Source organism: Acomys minous (assembly GCF_964271855.1).
Source record: "Acomys minous genome assembly, chromosome: 10".
Lineage (NCBI taxonomy): Eukaryota > Metazoa > Chordata > Mammalia > Rodentia > Muridae > Acomys > Acomys minous.
In genome coordinates this window covers 113,605,117-113,624,445 of record NC_140491.1, presented here as the reverse complement: position 1 = coordinate 113,624,445, position 19,329 = coordinate 113,605,117, and the positions used below count along the sequence as shown (strand labels likewise).

General features: G+C 40.1%; 1 protein-coding gene and 1 long non-coding RNA gene across 5 annotated transcripts in view; one reads left to right on the top strand and one right to left on the bottom strand.

Annotated features, from left to right (window-relative positions):
- Positions 1–1,554: 1,554 nt before the first annotated feature.
- The window catches only part of UBE2E3 (ubiquitin conjugating enzyme E2 E3), a 67,398-nt gene continuing 49,623 nt past the window's right edge, over positions 1,555–19,329 (bottom strand). For all 3 annotated transcript variants that reach the window (XM_084798921.1, XM_084798919.1, XM_084798920.1), the window contains exons 4-6: positions 8,869–9,001; positions 3,949–4,096; positions 1,555–2,178 (exon numbers count right to left, since the gene is read on the bottom strand). In XM_084798921.1, the coding sequence (XP_084655047.1) occupies positions 2,081–2,178; positions 3,949–4,096; positions 8,869–9,001 (379 nt within the window). In that variant the 3' untranslated portion in view covers positions 1,555–2,080. The remainder of the gene's footprint in view (positions 2,179–3,948; positions 4,097–8,868; positions 9,002–19,329) is intronic.
- Positions 4,112–14,707, top strand: LOC311607232. Of its 2 annotated transcripts, none has more exons than XR_014782563.1 (3): positions 4,112–4,522; positions 6,740–8,497; positions 11,600–14,707. It is a non-coding gene; the product is annotated as an uncharacterized lncRNA (long non-coding RNA). The 2 variants fall into 2 exon arrangements; XR_014782564.1 differs by having other exon boundaries at positions 4,112–7,000; positions 8,383–8,497.

The window sequence follows — 19,329 nt, the reverse complement described above, 5'->3', positions numbered from 1 at the left end:
ATATTCATTAGAAATAAATCTGAAACTAAAATAGATTCTTAAAGATTTATTCAAATATTCTTTATTTAATTGGAGAAGTTGCAATTAATCCATGAAAAATTCTGTTACAGACAACAGATATAGCCAGTATGTATATTCAACACTATTTGGTGCACTGCCCAGCTCCTCAGAAAGGGATCATTAAAACACCACAGGTCTGATGGGATGTGTGGTGGCCTGGTCATATCCGCACACTTACAATTGGACTGCCAATGCAACAACAGCCTCGTATTCAAAAGGAAAGCTTGCTAGCACCAAAAGAAGCCACTGCTTTAGGGGATAGAACGGCCAAGCTCAGCAGTGGGAAAAAGTGCTTTCTTCAGCTTACCATGGTTCGTTAAAATCCTTTTGGTTTCTATACAAGACCTCCACTCTCATCACACTGACTTAGAACTGTGAATTTTTTATTTCTGTTTAAAATAAGATGAAGTTTCCAAAGATAAAGATTAAATCCTCTAAACATGAACGTGTTGTTAGCTGTTCCCTTTTAAAAGGGTACTGGATATGTGGGTGTGTTGTACTCGCAGGAAAAAGGTAACCACTAAGCTTCCCTCTGATTTAAGACTTCTATCATCAAATACTTGAACAGAAGCCCTCTTATTTTATAGTGGTAGTCTACATAACTATATGGTTCACTTTCCTGGGTGTGTGTTCGTGTGTGTGTGTGTGTGTGTGTGTGTGTGTGTTGCTGAAGATGATAAGTCAGACTCTACCACTGAGCTAACATTCCTAGTCCAAAACAATGCTTGCTTAATTTCCATAAATTTTATTATGGTACTGTATTACCATATTTAGGACCGGAAAAGACACTGACCACAGATAGTTTATTCCAGGCACAGGGAAAAATAGTACAATTATATTGTTTACAATTCTCTTAAGAAAGTTTAATAATTACAATCTTAAACGTATACTTAGTAATTATACTTAGAAGTAATGTAACCTCTAAACCCTTACAACTTAGTATGTCTTCAACTGAGAGCACCACTCCTGCACACTAACCACCTTTTACCTTCAGGAAAAATGGCTCTTGAGCCTCCGGCTAACTTGCTGGCCATGTATCACAGTAACAATAATGCACCATAAAAATTCAAGATCAGGATCAAAGGGAAAAGCACCATTGAAAAGCAATCATAGCATAGCAATTATCTGACAATATTGCCCAGCTTTGAACAGAAATCACCAATTTGGAAACAAAATGTCTGAAAGACATGGAGAGAGTCCTGAATAACCCAGGACTTTGTTTTTCAATTCAAATGCGACATCATCAATGTAGAATTCATGTGGTTTTTTTTTTTTAAGACCAATGGTTTAAATCCGGCTTCATATTTAAGCCCACTGTATTCTATCCTTAAAGGAAAAACTCTACAGACTTAGGATTTTTAAATGTTTTCAATTTAATAATTCATCATTTGTATTAGTCCTTAATAATCAATCTTGAGTGCCACATCTTTATTTCATCACAATCACCTCAGACACACCTTCTGACAAGACTTCCAACATGACGACAGGACACTATGCCTTCAGGAGCATGTTTATTGTGTTTGAGATGACACATCAGTGCTCTCTGAGCTACAAAGGGTAGAAGGAAATCCTCTCCTTACAAACTGACAAAGGTAAAACATTTTCACAACAGCATGAACCACATACTCAGAAATAGATCTGGGCTTAATACAAATGACATAATTCCTAGTCCTCTACAGCTACTTTTATAACTTCATACAGATAATGAATTAGGCTAAAATGCACTATAATATTTGGTAGACTTCAGGACCAGTATCCTTAGTACATCACAAAATACATTTTGATATCCCAAAGAAGCAAGACTTGCAAGTAGGCATTTTAAACGTAACTAATCTACAGCTACAAAGTTCTACTCCCGAGAGCATTTACCCCTGGGGGAGTCTCCAGGCTCCAGGGTAAAGGCAGGGAGTAGAATCAGTATAACATATACACACAAGTCCGTATTGTAAAGGCTATAAAGATCCGCAGCGCAGTGGGAAGAGGCCTTCTGCTCCTTCACACTGCATACAAATTATATGAATTATGTTGCGTATCTCTTGGTCCACTGTCTGGCTATCCTGTCATGTTCTGCTCTGTTGGTCAAATACTGAGTGGCTATGCTTCCAACCAGAGGATCCGCTGGAAGAGTGAAAATGACATTAAGACATCAGGTGTGATTTAAACATACCGCTCTAACAAGGCATTAATTAAAAATTATATTTCAGCAGTATTTTTATTTTAATTCAGAATGTTTAGATTTTTCCAAAGAAATCCCTTTCAGTAAAGACATCAGCTGTAATTTAATGACTTTTAAGAGGTGTATTCATTTATAAGAAATATTTAAAACTTAATTTTATTTTTTGAGAATCACATGACTACTATATTGCCATTCCTTCTACTTACGTCTCTCCCTGAGCTCACGAGCTCTCTCTGTCCCGTTACATATATGTATATATCTATGTACATTCCTCCTTCCCTCCCTCTCTCCTCATCCATGTATTTAGGGCTCATCACTTAGGACTACATAACCTGTTACGGGCTCATCAGCTGCTGACTGTCTGCAGCTCTTCACTTAGGGGTTGGGACTTGTCAGACTCCCCTCCCCAGAAACACACTGGCATCCAATTGTGAATGTCATCGTGCCTAAGATATCTTTTGAGGTATCATGGATGCAGCTTCCTTGATGTGTTATTCTTGACATTTTATTAAACTATGAAAATGTGGTAGATAGAGGCTACATTTTTGTTTTGTTACGCATCATGTTAACATAAGTTTTATAGAAAAGTTTCCATCTTACAGTGCTACTCAGAATGAAATGTTCCCTGCTGGTCATGCAATGTCTGTAATTGTAAACATAAGGCACTAAAAAACTATCATTTCATTTTAAGTAAAAATTTTAAATAAAAGTTGAAAAAACTTTCGTAAGTAAAAGTATGTGTGCATGGTACAGAAATTGTTCCAGACAAAGCCAATATAGACCCCATAAAAGCTTTCCCTCCCGGACTCCAAAGACTCGGGATCCTCTCCCTGGCAACCAACTGCTACCACCTCGCAGTCATTTTTCTCAGGTAGTCTATATATGCCTTATGGATCTTCTCCAGGCCCTGCATCTTGACATCCTAGAACTCAGACTGGCTCCCTGTGAGCTCAGAGTTGTTCCATGCTTTAACTGCTAGTCTCCTAATGGACACTCCGGTTATTTCTAACTTTCTGCTTAAACAAATGCATAACTACTCAGCTCTCCTTCCCTGAACCCTCTCTCATGTCTAACAGCCAAGCGTACACAATAATAAGAGGTGAAGCTCTAGGTCTAAACATAACTCTAACAAGTCTGCTACCGATGTTCCATTTCTTACTGTATTTCAGAAGTCACAGAATTATACACTAGTCATTTTGAGCTCATACAGTAACTAACTAGACTGATTCATGAGCTACCACTGTATTATCCATCACCACTCTATTTAATACAAAAAAAGGAGAAACTCTTAACTACTGGGTGAAGACAATAAAGCTCATGGAAGCATGGAAGGAGGGAAAGGGAATCAGAGACACTGCTCCTCTCTGGCAGAAATAGTCTGCACAGCCCTGCAGTTTGAAAGCAGAGGTTTCATAGTAGGATATCAGTAAACTAAATGAATATTGAGAAGCTTCTGGCCCAGTGTCTAATTGTAATGGCATTGGTTTCCTCACAATTGCCTTTGAGTTTTTGAGAGAAGCTCTCACCAAGTAGCCTGAGCTAACTCAGAAGTCTACATGCCAGACGTCAGCCTCAGACTTATTATTCGGCTGACTCAACCTCCATGACCATCTCTCAAAAAATCTTATGCTGATCTTCCTAATAATAACAATTATATCTTCATAAGCATTAAACAAAGAGCCTTATTTGTAGATTTATAAAGATTTGCTTACCAGGGTTGCAGTCTGTCAAAAGGGAACAAATAGAGAGCAAAACCTTTGAAATCGTCAGAGCAGGGCTCCAGTTGTCTTTCAGAATATCCAGGCAGATGACTCCCTGGCTGTTGATGTTGCAGTGGTAGATTCTGGTGCGGAAGGTAACCTACGTACGGTCACAGTGGACACAAGAGGAAAACAGGCTATGTCACTACTTCACCTCAGCAGTAACGCATCACAGATGATGTGACAGCAAATAATTAACCAGTGCTACTCTTACATTGGGCGTGACAACAACGTTAAACAGTTATATTTTAAACTGTTTTTAAATATTTTTTTAAAATCTGAAAACTATTTTAAAATATTTAAAAAGGTAACATTTGTTAACATTCTGTTTTCTTGTTGTTGTTTTGTTTTTTATACCAGGTCCCAAGGTATGTAGGTCTGGTTGACCTGAACTTGCCGCGCAGACTGCACTGGCTTCAAACTCAAAGCAATTCTCCTGACTTTGTTTCCTGAGGGTTAGGTGGAGTTATAAGCTTGCACCGCATAAAGAACCAGAACTATCCTGTCTTAAGAACAAAGTGAGCAGGTGAGCAACTGATCAATTAGCCTATAGAATCACTTCACACATGTACATGTGTAGCCATATAGCATATACATCTTTGTGGACATGCATGAGCATGGAAAGTGGAGAAGAGGAATGTTTTGGCACTCAAAGGCAGGAAGAAAAGATGAACAAGTCTTTAAAGGGTAGGTCAGCTTCTCCTAAGGATCACCAACTCAGTATGTCAGAACAAAGTGAAGGCCTGAGAGGAGGCCACAGCAGTGTCCGCCTTCCCTTCCTTTCTCTTAGTCACTTCTACAGCTGCTTCAGTGTCTGGCTAGACACTGGCATAAAAAAGCAAGGTTTTCAGCTACTGGATCAAAGAAACTAACACCTCTTCCTCAGAAATAAATACTTGCATGTTTCTAAGAAAATGCAAAAAGTAGTTGAAAGGAAAACTGATCATTTGGACATGTGGAGAAAATAAGAATTCCCAATCTTAGAATTAGGAGTGTACCTGGGAACAGGAAGAACACCCAAAAGTGCCTTTTGGGTGGTGGGATTAAATTTAAAAAAAAAAAAAAGAAAAGAAAAAACAAAGGTAGGAAGAGTGGAGGAACACACATACAAACCTACTACCGAATGATGGCTTAAGCGGGGTTACAGAGGAAGTCAGGACACACTGCAAAGCAGCTGTGTGCAAACGCAAAGATCTGAATTGTACATAGTCAACATACCAGGTTTCAAAGACTTGCTACCAAAACCAGAACAGAATGTAAATTTTTTTTTTCTTTTTCGAGACAGGGTCTCTCTGTGTTGCCTAGGCTCCCTAGATTCACTTTGTAGACCACACTGACCTCAAACTCACATCAATCCACCTGCCTCTGCCTCCCAAGTGCTGGGATTAAAGGCGTGCGCCACCACACCTGGCCCTTTTCCTGTTTTAATGTGGGTATGGAAACTTAAAATTATTCATGTATTTTGCACTTTGCTACTAAGCTTCTATTAGACAATGTTGTTCAAGAATATGGAAGTAATACATGCCTGTCCAGATGACTGACAGCTTATTACTTAAGAGATATAGAAATTATTTTCAAATACAATTGAGATATTAAATTCTTCCAACTATCAAGAGTAACTAAACAAATTACTAGCCATTAACAAATTTTCTGTTACTCTTTAAAAAGTTCAACACTTTATTTGAACTTCAAAAATACTATAGAGAAGCCCGGCAGTGGTGGTGGACACCTTTAATCCCAGCATTTGGGAGGCAGAGGTGGGTAGATCTGTGAGTTCAAGGCCAGCCTGGTCTACAGAGCTAGTTCCAGGACAGCCAGAGATACACAGAGAAACTGTTTCCAAAAACCAAAAACAGCCAGACAAACAAAACAAACAAAAATATGAGAGAGAGAGAGAGAGAGAGAGAGAGAGAGAGAGAGAGAGAGAGAAATAGCTTATTTTGATACCAAGAAACTACAAATTTTATTTGTTTTATTTAGGTATAGGGTTTCAAAATGAAAAAAACATTTATTTTAACAAGAAGACAACATTAGTGATTTATAAATGTAACACACTGTAACTTCATAGCATACTAATCTATATATAGCCATATACTAATAAAAATGGCAAGTCAAACCTCTTGTGCTAGACAATTCCATTAATGGTACTAAGAAAAATGTAAGCACCTTTTAAATTACATTATTTTCCTCTTACACACAAAAATATTATACAAATATGTCCTGTTAACTTTCTCCCCCTACTTTTCTAAAGTGTTAAGACCAATTTCCAACATGAAAACCTACACACATGGAAGTCTCAGTATTTATAAAGTAAGCATAAGGCTTACAAAAGCTTTATTATACAGAGAACAACCAAAGAGTTAAAACTGAGCAGTTGACAATTAGCTGACATTAAACATGTATCATTCTCCATGAAGATCCAATTTGTGGCACTATGACATGAGTGTTCTGACCCTTTACTTCACTTAACAATCCTCTATTTGACTTAGCGAGCCCTGTAGATAGATGGTAAGAGCTTTTAAAGGTAACTTTTAGGATCTTAGATTCTAACGGGCCAAACAACCCAGGCTGATGCAAGGACAAAGGGCCTTTAGGAAGTTCACTGCAGTTACTGCAGTTCTCTGCTAACTGACTGGGGGCTGGTGGGGGGGAGGGGGGAGGGGAGCTGTTGAGGACAACATCCATGTAACTCACTGAATGTAGCCGGCATGGGGCCTTCACGCCTATGTTCTCTGTGCTACAGGAAGATTCTCTACAGGCTACAGAACCTGGGCACTAACCCAGACACAAAAACCTTGACCTACAATCAATCTACCCTGCCTGCAAGATGTGCTGGGGCTATGGGAGCGCAGTGGCCAACAACCAGCCCACGGAGCGCACGCCCTACACTGCCTGGGTGGCCAGGAACCGCAGACTGGGTAGCTCAGAGACCTGAATAGAACCAAACGCAGCTAGCGAACAAAAATTGATCAATTGATTCCCAATGATATTCTGCTACACTCAGGTTAGTGCTTTGTCCACTTGTCACCAGAGAACCCTCCTCCAGCAGCAGATGGGAGTTAGGTACAGAGACCTAAAGCCAGGTATGTGAGGAGTGTCTAAACTGGAGGTTTTCATAAGGTCCCTCCCCTCTCACAGAGACTGAAGCAGCAAGCACAGGGCTGGCATCGTCTGTACAAGTCCTCCGTGTATGTCATGGCTGTGGTGTTTTTATGAGAGTCCTAGCAGTGAAAGTGGGTGTACCTTTGACTCTTCTCCTGTTCTTGGGACTCTCTTCCTCCAGTTCAGTTGCCTTACAGAGCCTCCATGAAGGCTCTTCCCTTGTTTTATTGAACCTTGTTTTGTATGGGGGGTGCTAAGGCTGGGAGAAGTGCAAGGAGGGGAAACTGATCAGGATAACATGAAAATTCTATTTGAGAGAGAACGGAAGAACCCTGTGTGTAATTTCAGGTAGTCTCCACTAGGTGGGACTATTGTTACACTGTGTTAGAGAATACATTCCCAAAAATGTCCTTTCTAAAAATCAAGTAAGTCACTGGGTGTGCTGCACGCCTTTAACCCCAGCATTTGGGAGGCAGAGGAACTCTGTGAGTTCAAGCCTGGTCTACAGGGACAGTTCCAGGACAGCCACAGCTGTCTTGAAAACAACAACAAAATCAAGTAAGCCTTTACAGACACACGCATACACATACATAAATACACACACACACACACAGAATTGAAAAGGTCAGACAGATATAGTGTGTGGATAGATAGGTAAGATAGATAAATAGACACACACAGAAACACACTGAATCACTACTTTGTTTGTTTGTTTTGTCTTGTTTTTTGTTTTATCCAGACAGGGTTTATCTGTCCTGGCTGGCTGGCCTTGAACTCACAGCAATCCGCCTGCCTCTGCCTCCCAAGTGCTAGGACTAATGGCGTGCGCCACCACCGCCCAGCTGACATATATTTAAAAGAATTCCAGGATTTAAAAAGAAAAGCATTTCACACAGAAAAGACAGAAACTCTGTCTCTCTTTCTTGTATTTGTTTGTTTGTTTTATCCTATTTTGGTTTGTCTTTATCTAATTTTATTTTTATGATTTTTTTTTTTAAGATACCTGTTTGTATCCTAAAGAGAAAGAGAAAAGTTTGGGTGAGAGGGGAAGTAGGGCAGATCTGGGAAGAGAGGAAATCATAATAAGAATATGTTGCATTAAAAAATTGTGTGCAATTTAAAGAAAAAATGAAAAGAAAAGCATTGTACTAGCTGGGGGCTATGGTCCTGACAACCTTCCTGATTCCTCTGTAAGAAACTCCGCTAGGGTTGTTGTTTGACTGTGTTATAATGAAAAGTCGGAGGAGGCAGTCTTCACCTAAGCATCATGTTTACACTTGGCAGAGCCACAGTTTCCTGTCTGCTACCCAGGTGAACACTCCATTTAAATGCATTAAGAAGGTAGAAGGGAGCCTGCCACTATTCTGTACTACATTTGCAGAGGGCACAAAAGGAGTATGTAAGTACTGGCTTTTCCTCTGCTAGTTTTCCAGTGTTTCCTTATCTATGAATAAAGACAAAATGTTTATTATTAACCTACTACTGAAAGTTGTCAATCAGGTATATTTCACAAAGAGAGCTTTGTATAAGTTCACATTTATGTTTTACTCAATGTATAGTTTTATTTACTATTAACAAACCATGTTGCATATACAATTATTTTTAGAAGGCAGAAGTCAGTGACTTTTTGGATTTAAAATAATTGGTTCTCAATTTCCATATTAATTCATGAACAACAATGAAATAAAAATTACATTAATATACATATAAATTCCAGGATACCTGGATTTTGGAGAAGGTTAATATTAATCAATTAATCTAGGCTCTTACCTTTGGTGGCTTAAATGGATAATCTGAAGAAAATGTGATATCCAGAAAAAAAACACCACCTTCATATACAGAACCTGGTGGACCAAGTATAGTTGACCTCCATTCATAAATGTTATCTCCTTTAGGCCCAGCACTATTTAAAAGAAATTAAAAATCAATATACACATCTAGAAAAAATGTAAGTTAACACCTTAAGATGAATGCAAAACTAGAAGTTAAAAAAGCAAGCTAAAGAAATAAGACTAACCAGGTGTGCTCACGCCCACACGCATAAACTTTAAGTATTCCAAATGAACAGAAGAATTACAATGACAATACAAAGGCCACGTAAACGTGATACTTCCTGCCAGCGCTGCTGTTTGCCTGCTCACTCTCCTCCCTCCTGCTCTCACTGTGCCCTCCACACACACATCAACACTCACACTGTGGCCCTTTCCACGTACTTACATGTACTCTCACAAAAAATAATTTACAAGTCAACAGGTACAATTTGAGAAACTATGTCAACCATATTAATCTATAATTTGCATGAGATAATTGTCAATTCTGTAATATACCTAATTTTTCCTCCCACATAAAAGATCTAGCCATAGAGTCAAGAAAACCTTATCTTAATCTTATACTTTTAATCTATTCCAAGACTATGTAGCCACAGGCTGGCCTAGAACTTGTAATCATCTTGCCTTCCCATCTGGAGTGCTGTAATGCCAGGCAAAATCCACCATGTGCACCTCACTACACCCACTTACGCCTTCACTTTCCTTTAACAACATGGTTCTATCAAAATTTAATTTTTCTGATTGGGGGGGGGCAGAATATAGTCCATTAAAAAGTAGGGCAGCATCTCTTGAGTGTGTCCGTGGCTCTCTCATAATGAGACTCAAGTAACATACTCCGAACCAAAGAAGTAAGTGTGTGGGCACAGCACCTTGAAGGACATGCTTGGTGTCCTGTCCCGCCCTGGTGGTCCTGAGCTTCACCCTCTGATGATACTTTCCAAGGTTCCTACTGTTTAGTTACTATCAGTTCTGCACCACTAGGTACTCGTGGGTTAGATAGAGTACCAACACGCAAACATCCTTCTCTTCATCCAACTTTCTCCTCTAGACTTAACACTCATTTAGAGTCCTCTAAGTTTCCTAAGACATTGGCATAATCATGATTTTTCAACTCCAGTTCTCCCTCCACATTTAACAACTGCTTTGAGCTCCCTCTTGCCCTTATGTCTTTATATACATGCTATGTTATTGATACTGTCTCATAAAGTACTATTTCTTTCCAATGATTTATAATTTATTATTGCTTTTAATAACTTTGTTGCATGAATCATCATAGATTTTCCCAGTGGGAAAGCCTACTAACAGCTCCAACATGCTTCTACCATGCATTTTGAAGTACAGTTTTCCAGGCACAAGAAGATGCTTTAGCCTTCTGGCCCTGGAACCAGCTTCAAGAAGCCTGGGTTCTTGTAGGGGAATGTTAAGATATCAAGACTTGAATTCTACTGAATCACAGAAACATTTTAATGCAGTGTCCTCAACATCAGTATCATTTATGAAATAAAAATGTTAACAGTCCAATATAATCAAAACTCACAAATGTCTGATTAGTGATGTAACTATGATTCCTATGAACATTGTTCAAACACCCCTGACAAAACGGCATTTTCTTCTATTTGTTTAAAACTTCATTTTCTTTTTAATCATGTGTACATGTGAGTGGGCGTGGGCAGGGAGGAAGTGTGCACATGAGTGAAGGTACTCACATAGGCTAGGAGAGAGACAGTAGTATCTTCTCTAAGCATTGGGCCATTTGATATGAGTGCTGGGAATCAAACCCAGGCCGTCTACAAAGGCAGCAGGTGTTCTTAATGACTGAGACATTTCTCCCACCTATTTTCCTCTAGGTTTCTACATTAATTATCCTGGCCTTCTAAACATAAGTTTGCGTATGCTTTTGTTCTTTAAACTACCCATTGACTTAGAAATGGTCTGGAGGTCCCATTTAAATAGTAAGTGCAAAACAGTACTGCAACCACATTAATAATATGGCATCAGTTTAAGCACATGATTCACTCTGCAAAGCCGACACTGGGAAGCTACGAACTTCGAACGGCAGCAGTGAACAGAGGCTACGCTACAGTCCTCACGAGGTTTCCATGTGCTGCTTCTCTAACGTCTCTGGCTCTCCTGACAGACTGAAAATGTGTACAGACTGAAAATGTGTACTGACTAAGCACCCCAAGATAACCAACTTCCACACAACCAAACTGCGTCAGGTGACTGAACAGAAGGTAAGCTGAGATTGTAGAATTGTAGACAGAAAGTAGGTGCTTTGGACAAATCTACTAGGCCTTGAAGAAATGAAGATGGAAATGGTGAAGAATCCATCTTAAATGAGAGGTTCCCACCGTGAAACTTACTCTCAAGTTTGCTTTTTTTCCCTCATGCTGCATGAAAAGCCTTCATTTAACCCTATTATGTGAGGACATTAAATTCAACAGAAGCACCTAACCTACAGAATCTGTTTTCATTTCCTTCAAGGCAACACTTGGAATAAATAAGAGAGGCTGGGACAGACCCACCAAGAGGCACAGGAAAGGACGCCCACTAGCTCAAAGCATCATTTGCTGGCGGCAAGTCTGCCCCTGAGGCCTCACAGCTGAGTGGGAAAGAACGGGTGAAAATGGCCAACCTGATCTCGGTGCTTTCTGTTTCTCTCCCTTCCACAGGAGGGATCTCCACAACCTCCAACCACTTTGCCTTCCACCACCTCCTTTCCTTCTCAGGTGAGTAACATTCACAAGAAGCCAGCAAAGCCATTTCCCCAAAGTTGGCGAATGAACTACTGCTTCTCTATCCTTCCCAGCTTTTCTCTCAATTTAGTGTTCCTTTAACAGAAAACTTGAAAGCGGTCCCTTTCCTTGTTATCTCTAATTTCTCTCCTCCTGTTTTTAAAATAGTTTCAAACTGAGAATCTTATCTAAGGTCAACAATGGCATTGCTGATGGGCCCAGTGGTAATTTTTCATCCGCCAACTAACTAATGTTAAAGCAGAAAGTCAAATGAGTGGTGACTCAGCAGCTGAGCGCAGAGGCTCCCCCGCAGAAGACCCAGGCTCTGTTCCTAGCACCCACAGGGTGGCTCATCACCATTTCGCAAGTGTCAATGCCCTCTTCTAGCCTCAGCAGGCACTGCATGCGTGCAGAGTGCATGCACTTATATGCAGGAGAAACACTTGCACATAAAAAAAAATAAGTAAATGTTTAAAAAGATAAAACCATGAAACTAATTAAACAGATAATCTGCATATCAAATTCCTAGAGAGACTAGTGTCAAAATGTCAATTCTTCTAACTTCATCTATTTCTCAATGCTCTCCCCTCCAAATCACAACAAATTTTTCTGTGGTTATCAACAAATTGATTCTAAAGTTTATGTAGATAAGAACAAGAACATTTACGAAGGAAGGAAGGAAGGAAGGAAGGAAGGAAGGAAGGAAGGAAGGAAGACAGGCACTACCCCACGTTGAAGACTTATAACACAACTACAAAGAAAGGACATCAGTGTGTACAAGTGAAAAGGAACAATGAAAGAAAAGAACAGAGATCCCAGAGGGTCGCCTAACTACAGCTGATCTTTGTAGGTGCAAGGGTAACAAGAGAGCAAAGGCAGCTCTTCAACAAAGGCTACAAAATTACTGCAGTAAAGTAAAATGAGAGAGGCAATGAAAAATGTCTAGATTTCCCCATTTCTGCCTGTGGATAATTCACTTTGGAAGATACTTTGGCCTTTTTAAGCACACCTTACCATATGATCCAGCAATCACATTTGTTGCTATTTAGCCAGGAAACTGGAAACTCAACTTAAAAAAACCTGTGCATAGCAGGAATATTCATAATCGTGTAAACTGGAAAGTAACCAAGGCATAGTAACAGAACAAGAAGCTGAAACATCAAGATGATGAAATAGAACTCAATGCAAGAGTTCAAGCCACAAAAAGACGTAGATGTATCTTAAATCCACATTACTTGGTCTAAGAAGACAATATGAAAATCTACACACTGCTCCATACTATAAGATTCCAAACATACCATATCCTAAGACAGGCAAAACTATGACGGAAGTAAAACTGTCATCAGCAGATACTGGAGGGAACATAGAGACAAGCTGGATAAATGTGTCACTACGTATTTGTCAAAATCCATAAACTGAAGGGCACCAGAACAATCTATGATGTAAACCAGGGACCTTGTGTGGCAATGTACGTTCAAAGCAAGTTCACGGAGTGTAATAGACAACACCCACACCATTGTACGGATGCCAATGAAGGTAATATGGCGGAGGCAGGAGGCAAAGGGGTACATGCAATGCTGTAGTTTCTACTGAACTTTGCTATGAATCTAGAATTGCTGTCAGAATACTGTAAAACACTGAGAAAAACTGTAGAATATATAGAATTTGCATGTTAACGCAAAATGTTATAAATATTTTACATGTCTTGATTTGTTTAAAAAAGATTCAGAATTACAAACAACAGATGTACTCTAGAGTTATGTCTTAAAAGCAATTATGTTGGACTCTGGAAGCATTCTAAGCATATGACTGTAAATGGAACTTTCCATACCTGCCTATCAACATTAATGTACCCAGCTTTCCCCTGTAACAGTAAAGGAATAAATGCATATAAACTTTTTTTGTAAGCAATACGAAAAATCAATGTTTATTGTGCTATCAGGTTTAGCATTTAAAACTACATTACCCACACTACCCCAATTTAACAAGCATGGCGTCAAGTTCATGCAGTTGGTAGGTATTCACTCTGGCCTCTGAGCTTTCCTACTCTTCCCAACACAACTTCATAGCCAGGGCAAAACAGACAAAAAATAAAACTCTAGCTGCAAAGAATGGAAGGCCAAAAGAAAAAGATTCTTCTTGTTTAATGATTAGAAAATTTAAGACAGAGGACACAATACTGATGGACAGGTGAGCTGTGAACAGGGGGAAATGGACAGCCTGTCAATCTGCCTGACAGGAAAAAAGTCAGGAAAAGGTCAGAAAGTTAAGGCACTGACCAGCAAACATGTCACAGCAAGGATGACACGGCGAAGGAGTTCCTTCTGGACAGAAGAGACTAAGGCAGCAGGACATGGACAGCAAAGAAGGAGCATCCCTGCAACCCTTAGGAGGCCCGGGTCCTGGGAAGACCGGAAACCAAGAGCTGTGCTACATAGCGGAAGGAAACATCCACAGCAATCAGCCAACCAGTAAAAAGGACAAGCCAGTGAACGCTAGTGTTGGTGTTAATAAAATGTGTGGAAATAAAATATATTCTCACTGGTGACTATTTCTAAAAGCACTCAGGCCATTTCTAGAAAATAAACTTTCTAGATGTAAGTTAGCAAGTATCCTAGCAGTTTAGTCAAGCCTCAGCCTCACACAAGGCCTGCCTTTGCAGGAGGGTACCACCACACCAGCAAGGCCTTATTTTTCTTTGTGACTAGACTTTGACAGCAGCCTAGACTGTAACCAGGTGTCACCACTTCTAGCTTAATCTGTTCTTAACATCACCAAGATCCTGTTCATGTCATGTTAAAGATTAAGTTTCAACAGGCATTTCAATTTCAGACTTAGTTATCCCAATGGTTAAATTATACTTTTGAGTATTACATTCATTTTCACGAGGAATGTACCTAGTTCAGCTACTTTTATACATCTTAATAACAGGGTATAATTTAGTAATAATCATCAACAGTTAAGGAAACAAGCATTTCACAACTATAAATCAGCCTTAAATAGGGTTAAAAATCACATAATTTGTACACTGTCCACAACTGCACAGAAATACATTAGCGATGTGAAAATATACCCAATACCTGTAAAATTACTACAAAAATAGTTTTACTTAGAAGATGTATAACCTTCAAAATAGATAATGGTTACATTCAGAACTTTAGACTCACCAAGATAGGAAAGATGGTTTCTTCAAGGCTGCCGAATACAAACAGCCAAAACACTATGAATGTAACACAGAGAAACCCTGTCTTGAGGAGAAATAAACAAACGGGCAATGGAAAAAATGTGGGGAAGATTAAAAACTGAAGAGTAGCAGGAAGGGTAATAAAGGGATGAGGAAGGAGAGATAAGTATCAGCAGGTCTGTTCTAGTATCCTGCCCGATCCCTACACCCAGGACAGCATCAAAGCAGCTACTACGGGTGCTCCAGTCCAGCCTCACAGGGCGTGCCAGCTGCTCTTGCACTGCCCTCCTAGCCGCACATGTTCTCCAACCCTGGGCGGCAAACACAGCAGCCTGATCTTCTGGGACCTGGCCAACTTTTCAGCCTTTTAACCCCCTGTCACTGCCCTACTGTCAGCAGGAAGGAGCCAAAGACATTTATTTCTTCATCCCTTATTCAGTTACAAAAGGCTGAGGTAGTGTGCTGCAGACCCAGGACAAACAGCTCCAGGTTCCCCAGCTCTCCTCGGTCCCTATCTGCAGGACATGGCTGACATACCCTGCCCTCTACCCTGAGCTTTCCAGGGCAGAGCTTTTCTTTCCCCTTCACCACACAATCTGAACAGTTTGTTGCTTTTGCATTTTTCTTTCTTTTCCCCCTTGCATGGCAGCCAAGAGCTGCTTCCAATGAACCTACGGGAAACGGGAGGAATGTTAGCATACTGCCCCCAGTCTGCCTAGCAACCTATGACATCATTACCTACCTGCCACTAGGCATGTCCCTGCCCAGGAGTAGATAAAAAGACAAGCGCACCTCCTCTCCCTCTCTGAACCGCTTCTCTTGCTGTCTCTATCTATCTATCTCTGTGCTTCTCTCTCTTCCTCGCTGGGGTACCCCTCCCACTAAAATAAACTTCTCCATATCATAGAATAAAAAAAGGAGACGCCATAGAAAACATATTGCAAGCTTGTTCTAAAGTATGTCACACATGGGGGCTGGAGAGATGGCTCAGGGGTTGAGAGCACTGGCTGCTCCTCCAGAGGACCTGGGTTCAATTCCCAGCAACCACATGGTGGCTCACAACCATCTATAATGGGATCTGACGCTCTCTTTTGTCGTGCAGGCATACATGTAAGCCGAGTACTCACATGTATAAATAAAATTTTAAAATGTTACACACAAAGTAAGTAGCCTTCCTATATACAAATGACAATCATGCAGAGGAAGAAATTAGGAAAACCACACTCTTCACGATAGCCACAAGCAATATAAAATATTTAGAAGTTACTCTAACCAAGCAAGTGAAGACTTGTTTGAAAAAATTTTCAAAACTCTGAAGAAAGAAACTGAAGATGACATCAGAAGATGGAATGATCTTCCTTGCTCATGGATCGGGAGAATTAACATAGTAAAAATGGCCATCTTACCAAAAGCAATTTACAGATTCAATGCAATCCCTATCAAAATACCTACACAATTTTTTAAAGACATTGAAAGTTCAATTCTCAACTTCATGGAAAAACAGAAAACCCAGAATAGCTAAAACAATCTTATACAATAAAAGATCAGCCGGAGGAATCTCCATACCTGATCTCAAGCTGTACTATAAAGCAACAGTAATTAAAACAGCATGGTACTGGCACAGCAACAGGCTGGTTGATCAGTGGAATCGAATTGAAGATCCAGATATAAATCCACACACATATGGTCACTTGATTTTTGACAAAGAAGCCAAATCCATTCAATGGAAAAAGGATAGCATCTTCAACAAATGGTGCTGGTCTAACTTGATGTCTACGTGTAAAAAAATGCAATTGGACCCATATTTGTCACCATGCACAAAACTCAAATCCAAGTAGATCAAAGACCTCAACATAAAACCAGAGACACTTAGTCAGTTAGAAGAGAAAGTGCGGAAGGGCCTGGAACACATTGGCACAGGAGACAACTTCCTGAACAGAACACCAACAGCCCAGGCCTTAAGGTCAACAATTAATACATGGGGCCTCATGAGCCTGAGAAGCTTCTGTAAGGCAGGAGACACTGTCAACAGAATGAAGCAACAGTCTACAGACTGGGAAAAGATCTTCACCAACCCTACATCTGACAAAGGTCTAATATCCAAAATATATAAAGAACTCAAGAAATTAAACACCACCAAACCAAATAACCCAATTGAGAAATGGGGCTTGGAACTAAACAGAGAATTCTCAACAGAGGAATATCAAATGGCTGAGAAACTCTTAAAGAAATGCTCAACCTCCTTAGTCATCAAGGAAATGCAAATCAAAACAACTCTGAGATTCCAATGGCTAAGAACAAAAATTCAAGCAACACCACATGCTGGCGAGGATGTGGGGAGAGAGGAACACTCCTTCATTGATGGTGGGAATGCAAACTAGTACAGCCACTTTGAAAATCTATCTGGCGCTATATCAGAAAATTGGGAATAGGGATTCCTCAAGACCCAGCTATTCCACTCCTTGGAATATACCCAGAAGATGGTCCAGCACACAACAAGAAAATTTGCTCAACCATGTTCATAGCAGCCTTATTCATAACAGCCAGATCATGGAAACAGCCTAAGTGTCCCTCAGTAGAAGAATGGATAAAGAAACTGTGGTTCATTTACACTATGGAATACTATCCAGCTATTAAAAACAAGGAATTCCCGAAATTTGTGGACAAATGGATTGAACTAGAAATAATCATAATGAGTGAGTTAACCCAGAAGCAGAAAGAGTCAAATGGTATATACTCACTTATACCTGCACACTAGCCCAAGGGGCATGTCCCATGAAAGTCTTCATTTACAAGGAAAGTGGGACAGGACATCCTATTGGGACTCTAGGTGAGAGAATCAAGGGAGAATGGGGAACTAGAAGAACCCAGAGGGTCCTAGAAGCCTACAAGAAGAACATTATGATGGGTGGATCTGGGCCCAGGGGTCCTGCTCAAACTATGGCACCAGCCAAGGACAATATGTTCAGTAAACTTCGAACCCCTACCCAGATCTAGCCAAGGACAGGACATTCTCCACAGTTGAGTGGAGAGTGGGGTCTGACTTTCACACGAACTCTGGTGCCCCATATTTGACCATGTGCCCTGGATGGGGAGGCCTGGTCGCACTCAGAGGAAGGATAGCAAGCTACTAAGAAGAGACTTGATACCCTATGAGCACATACAGGGGGTCCCCTTCAGTCACAGTCATAGGGGAAGGGAGTAAGGGAAAATAGGAGGGAGGGAAGAATGGGAGGATATAAGGGATGGGATAACAACTGAGATGTAATATGAATAAATTAATAAACTATATTTTAAAAAACCTACACACTCATGGAAACTGAAAAAAAATGTTACACACAACACATGCGTACACAAATACACATTTAAATGATGGTGGTGGACGCCAAGAGCTATGCCCTACTCAATAAATTGAAAAAATTCAAAGAGCATCACCTTCACAAAATGTAATTCATCTGCACTGCAAGCCTACACATGTAACTCTCTTCTGAAACATGTGTTCAATTCCAGAAACTATAACTTAATACACTGTCCTGTAGTAAGAGTGGACACTTCCCTATGCTGGGCACCATCTAAACACTGTTGTATGTCAGCACATAAGCACAGACTTTCTGGAACTATGAGCCGTCCTGTACCAGCAACAAGTTTTACACAGACTACTGCCAAATGCTATGTATCCTCCTGGCTCTTCTGTAAAGTATTGTGACACATGAAAAGTAGTTATGTTTTTGGGACCTAGTCTTTACGTCACGTATTGAGAAGGAGGAGTAGACACTGTATACACTGCTTTCTTCTTTCTTCCAGCCCTGACAATGTTATATAGTGATTTACAAGATTTACATAATTTACATAATTTTTTCTTAAGGGGATTAGAGTCAACATGTTTTAAATACAGGCACATGCACAAACGCATGCACAAACGTGCTCCATCTGCTGGATCATGTTTATGAAGGAATATTTGTGGCAGTCAGGTGTACATATAAAGTCTGATGGACTCAAACGTTCTTATGGAACGTGCCTGGAGATACTCCAAGCAACGCAAGCCTTTCTTCCTGAGCAGCATTACCATACAGTCTTTGTTCTAAACTACTACAAAGCTCACGCTTTGTCTACCTTGACACTCACCATCCAAATACAGTTGTATATAGTAATGAGAAATGCTTTAGAAGAGAGGTAAGAACGCCAGTCCAGACACAACTCACTACACAGCACCCTTGCACAAGTCAGGTAAAATACTTCTAAAACTAGTCTTATGTAAGAGGTGAAACAATTTTTTCAAGACCAACCCCTCACTACATCAGACACTTATGTGGACATGAGTGACCTCTACTGGAAACCTAGAAAAACTTCCTCCCAAATTTCCTAAGGAAAACCATGTCTCTATTTCTTCCCAAACTTTAATATTTTTTAAAAAAGTGAACAGTTGCTATTGTAGGGGACTGTAGGAAAAGCTGTCTTTCTCTAGGTTGACAATGAATCAAAT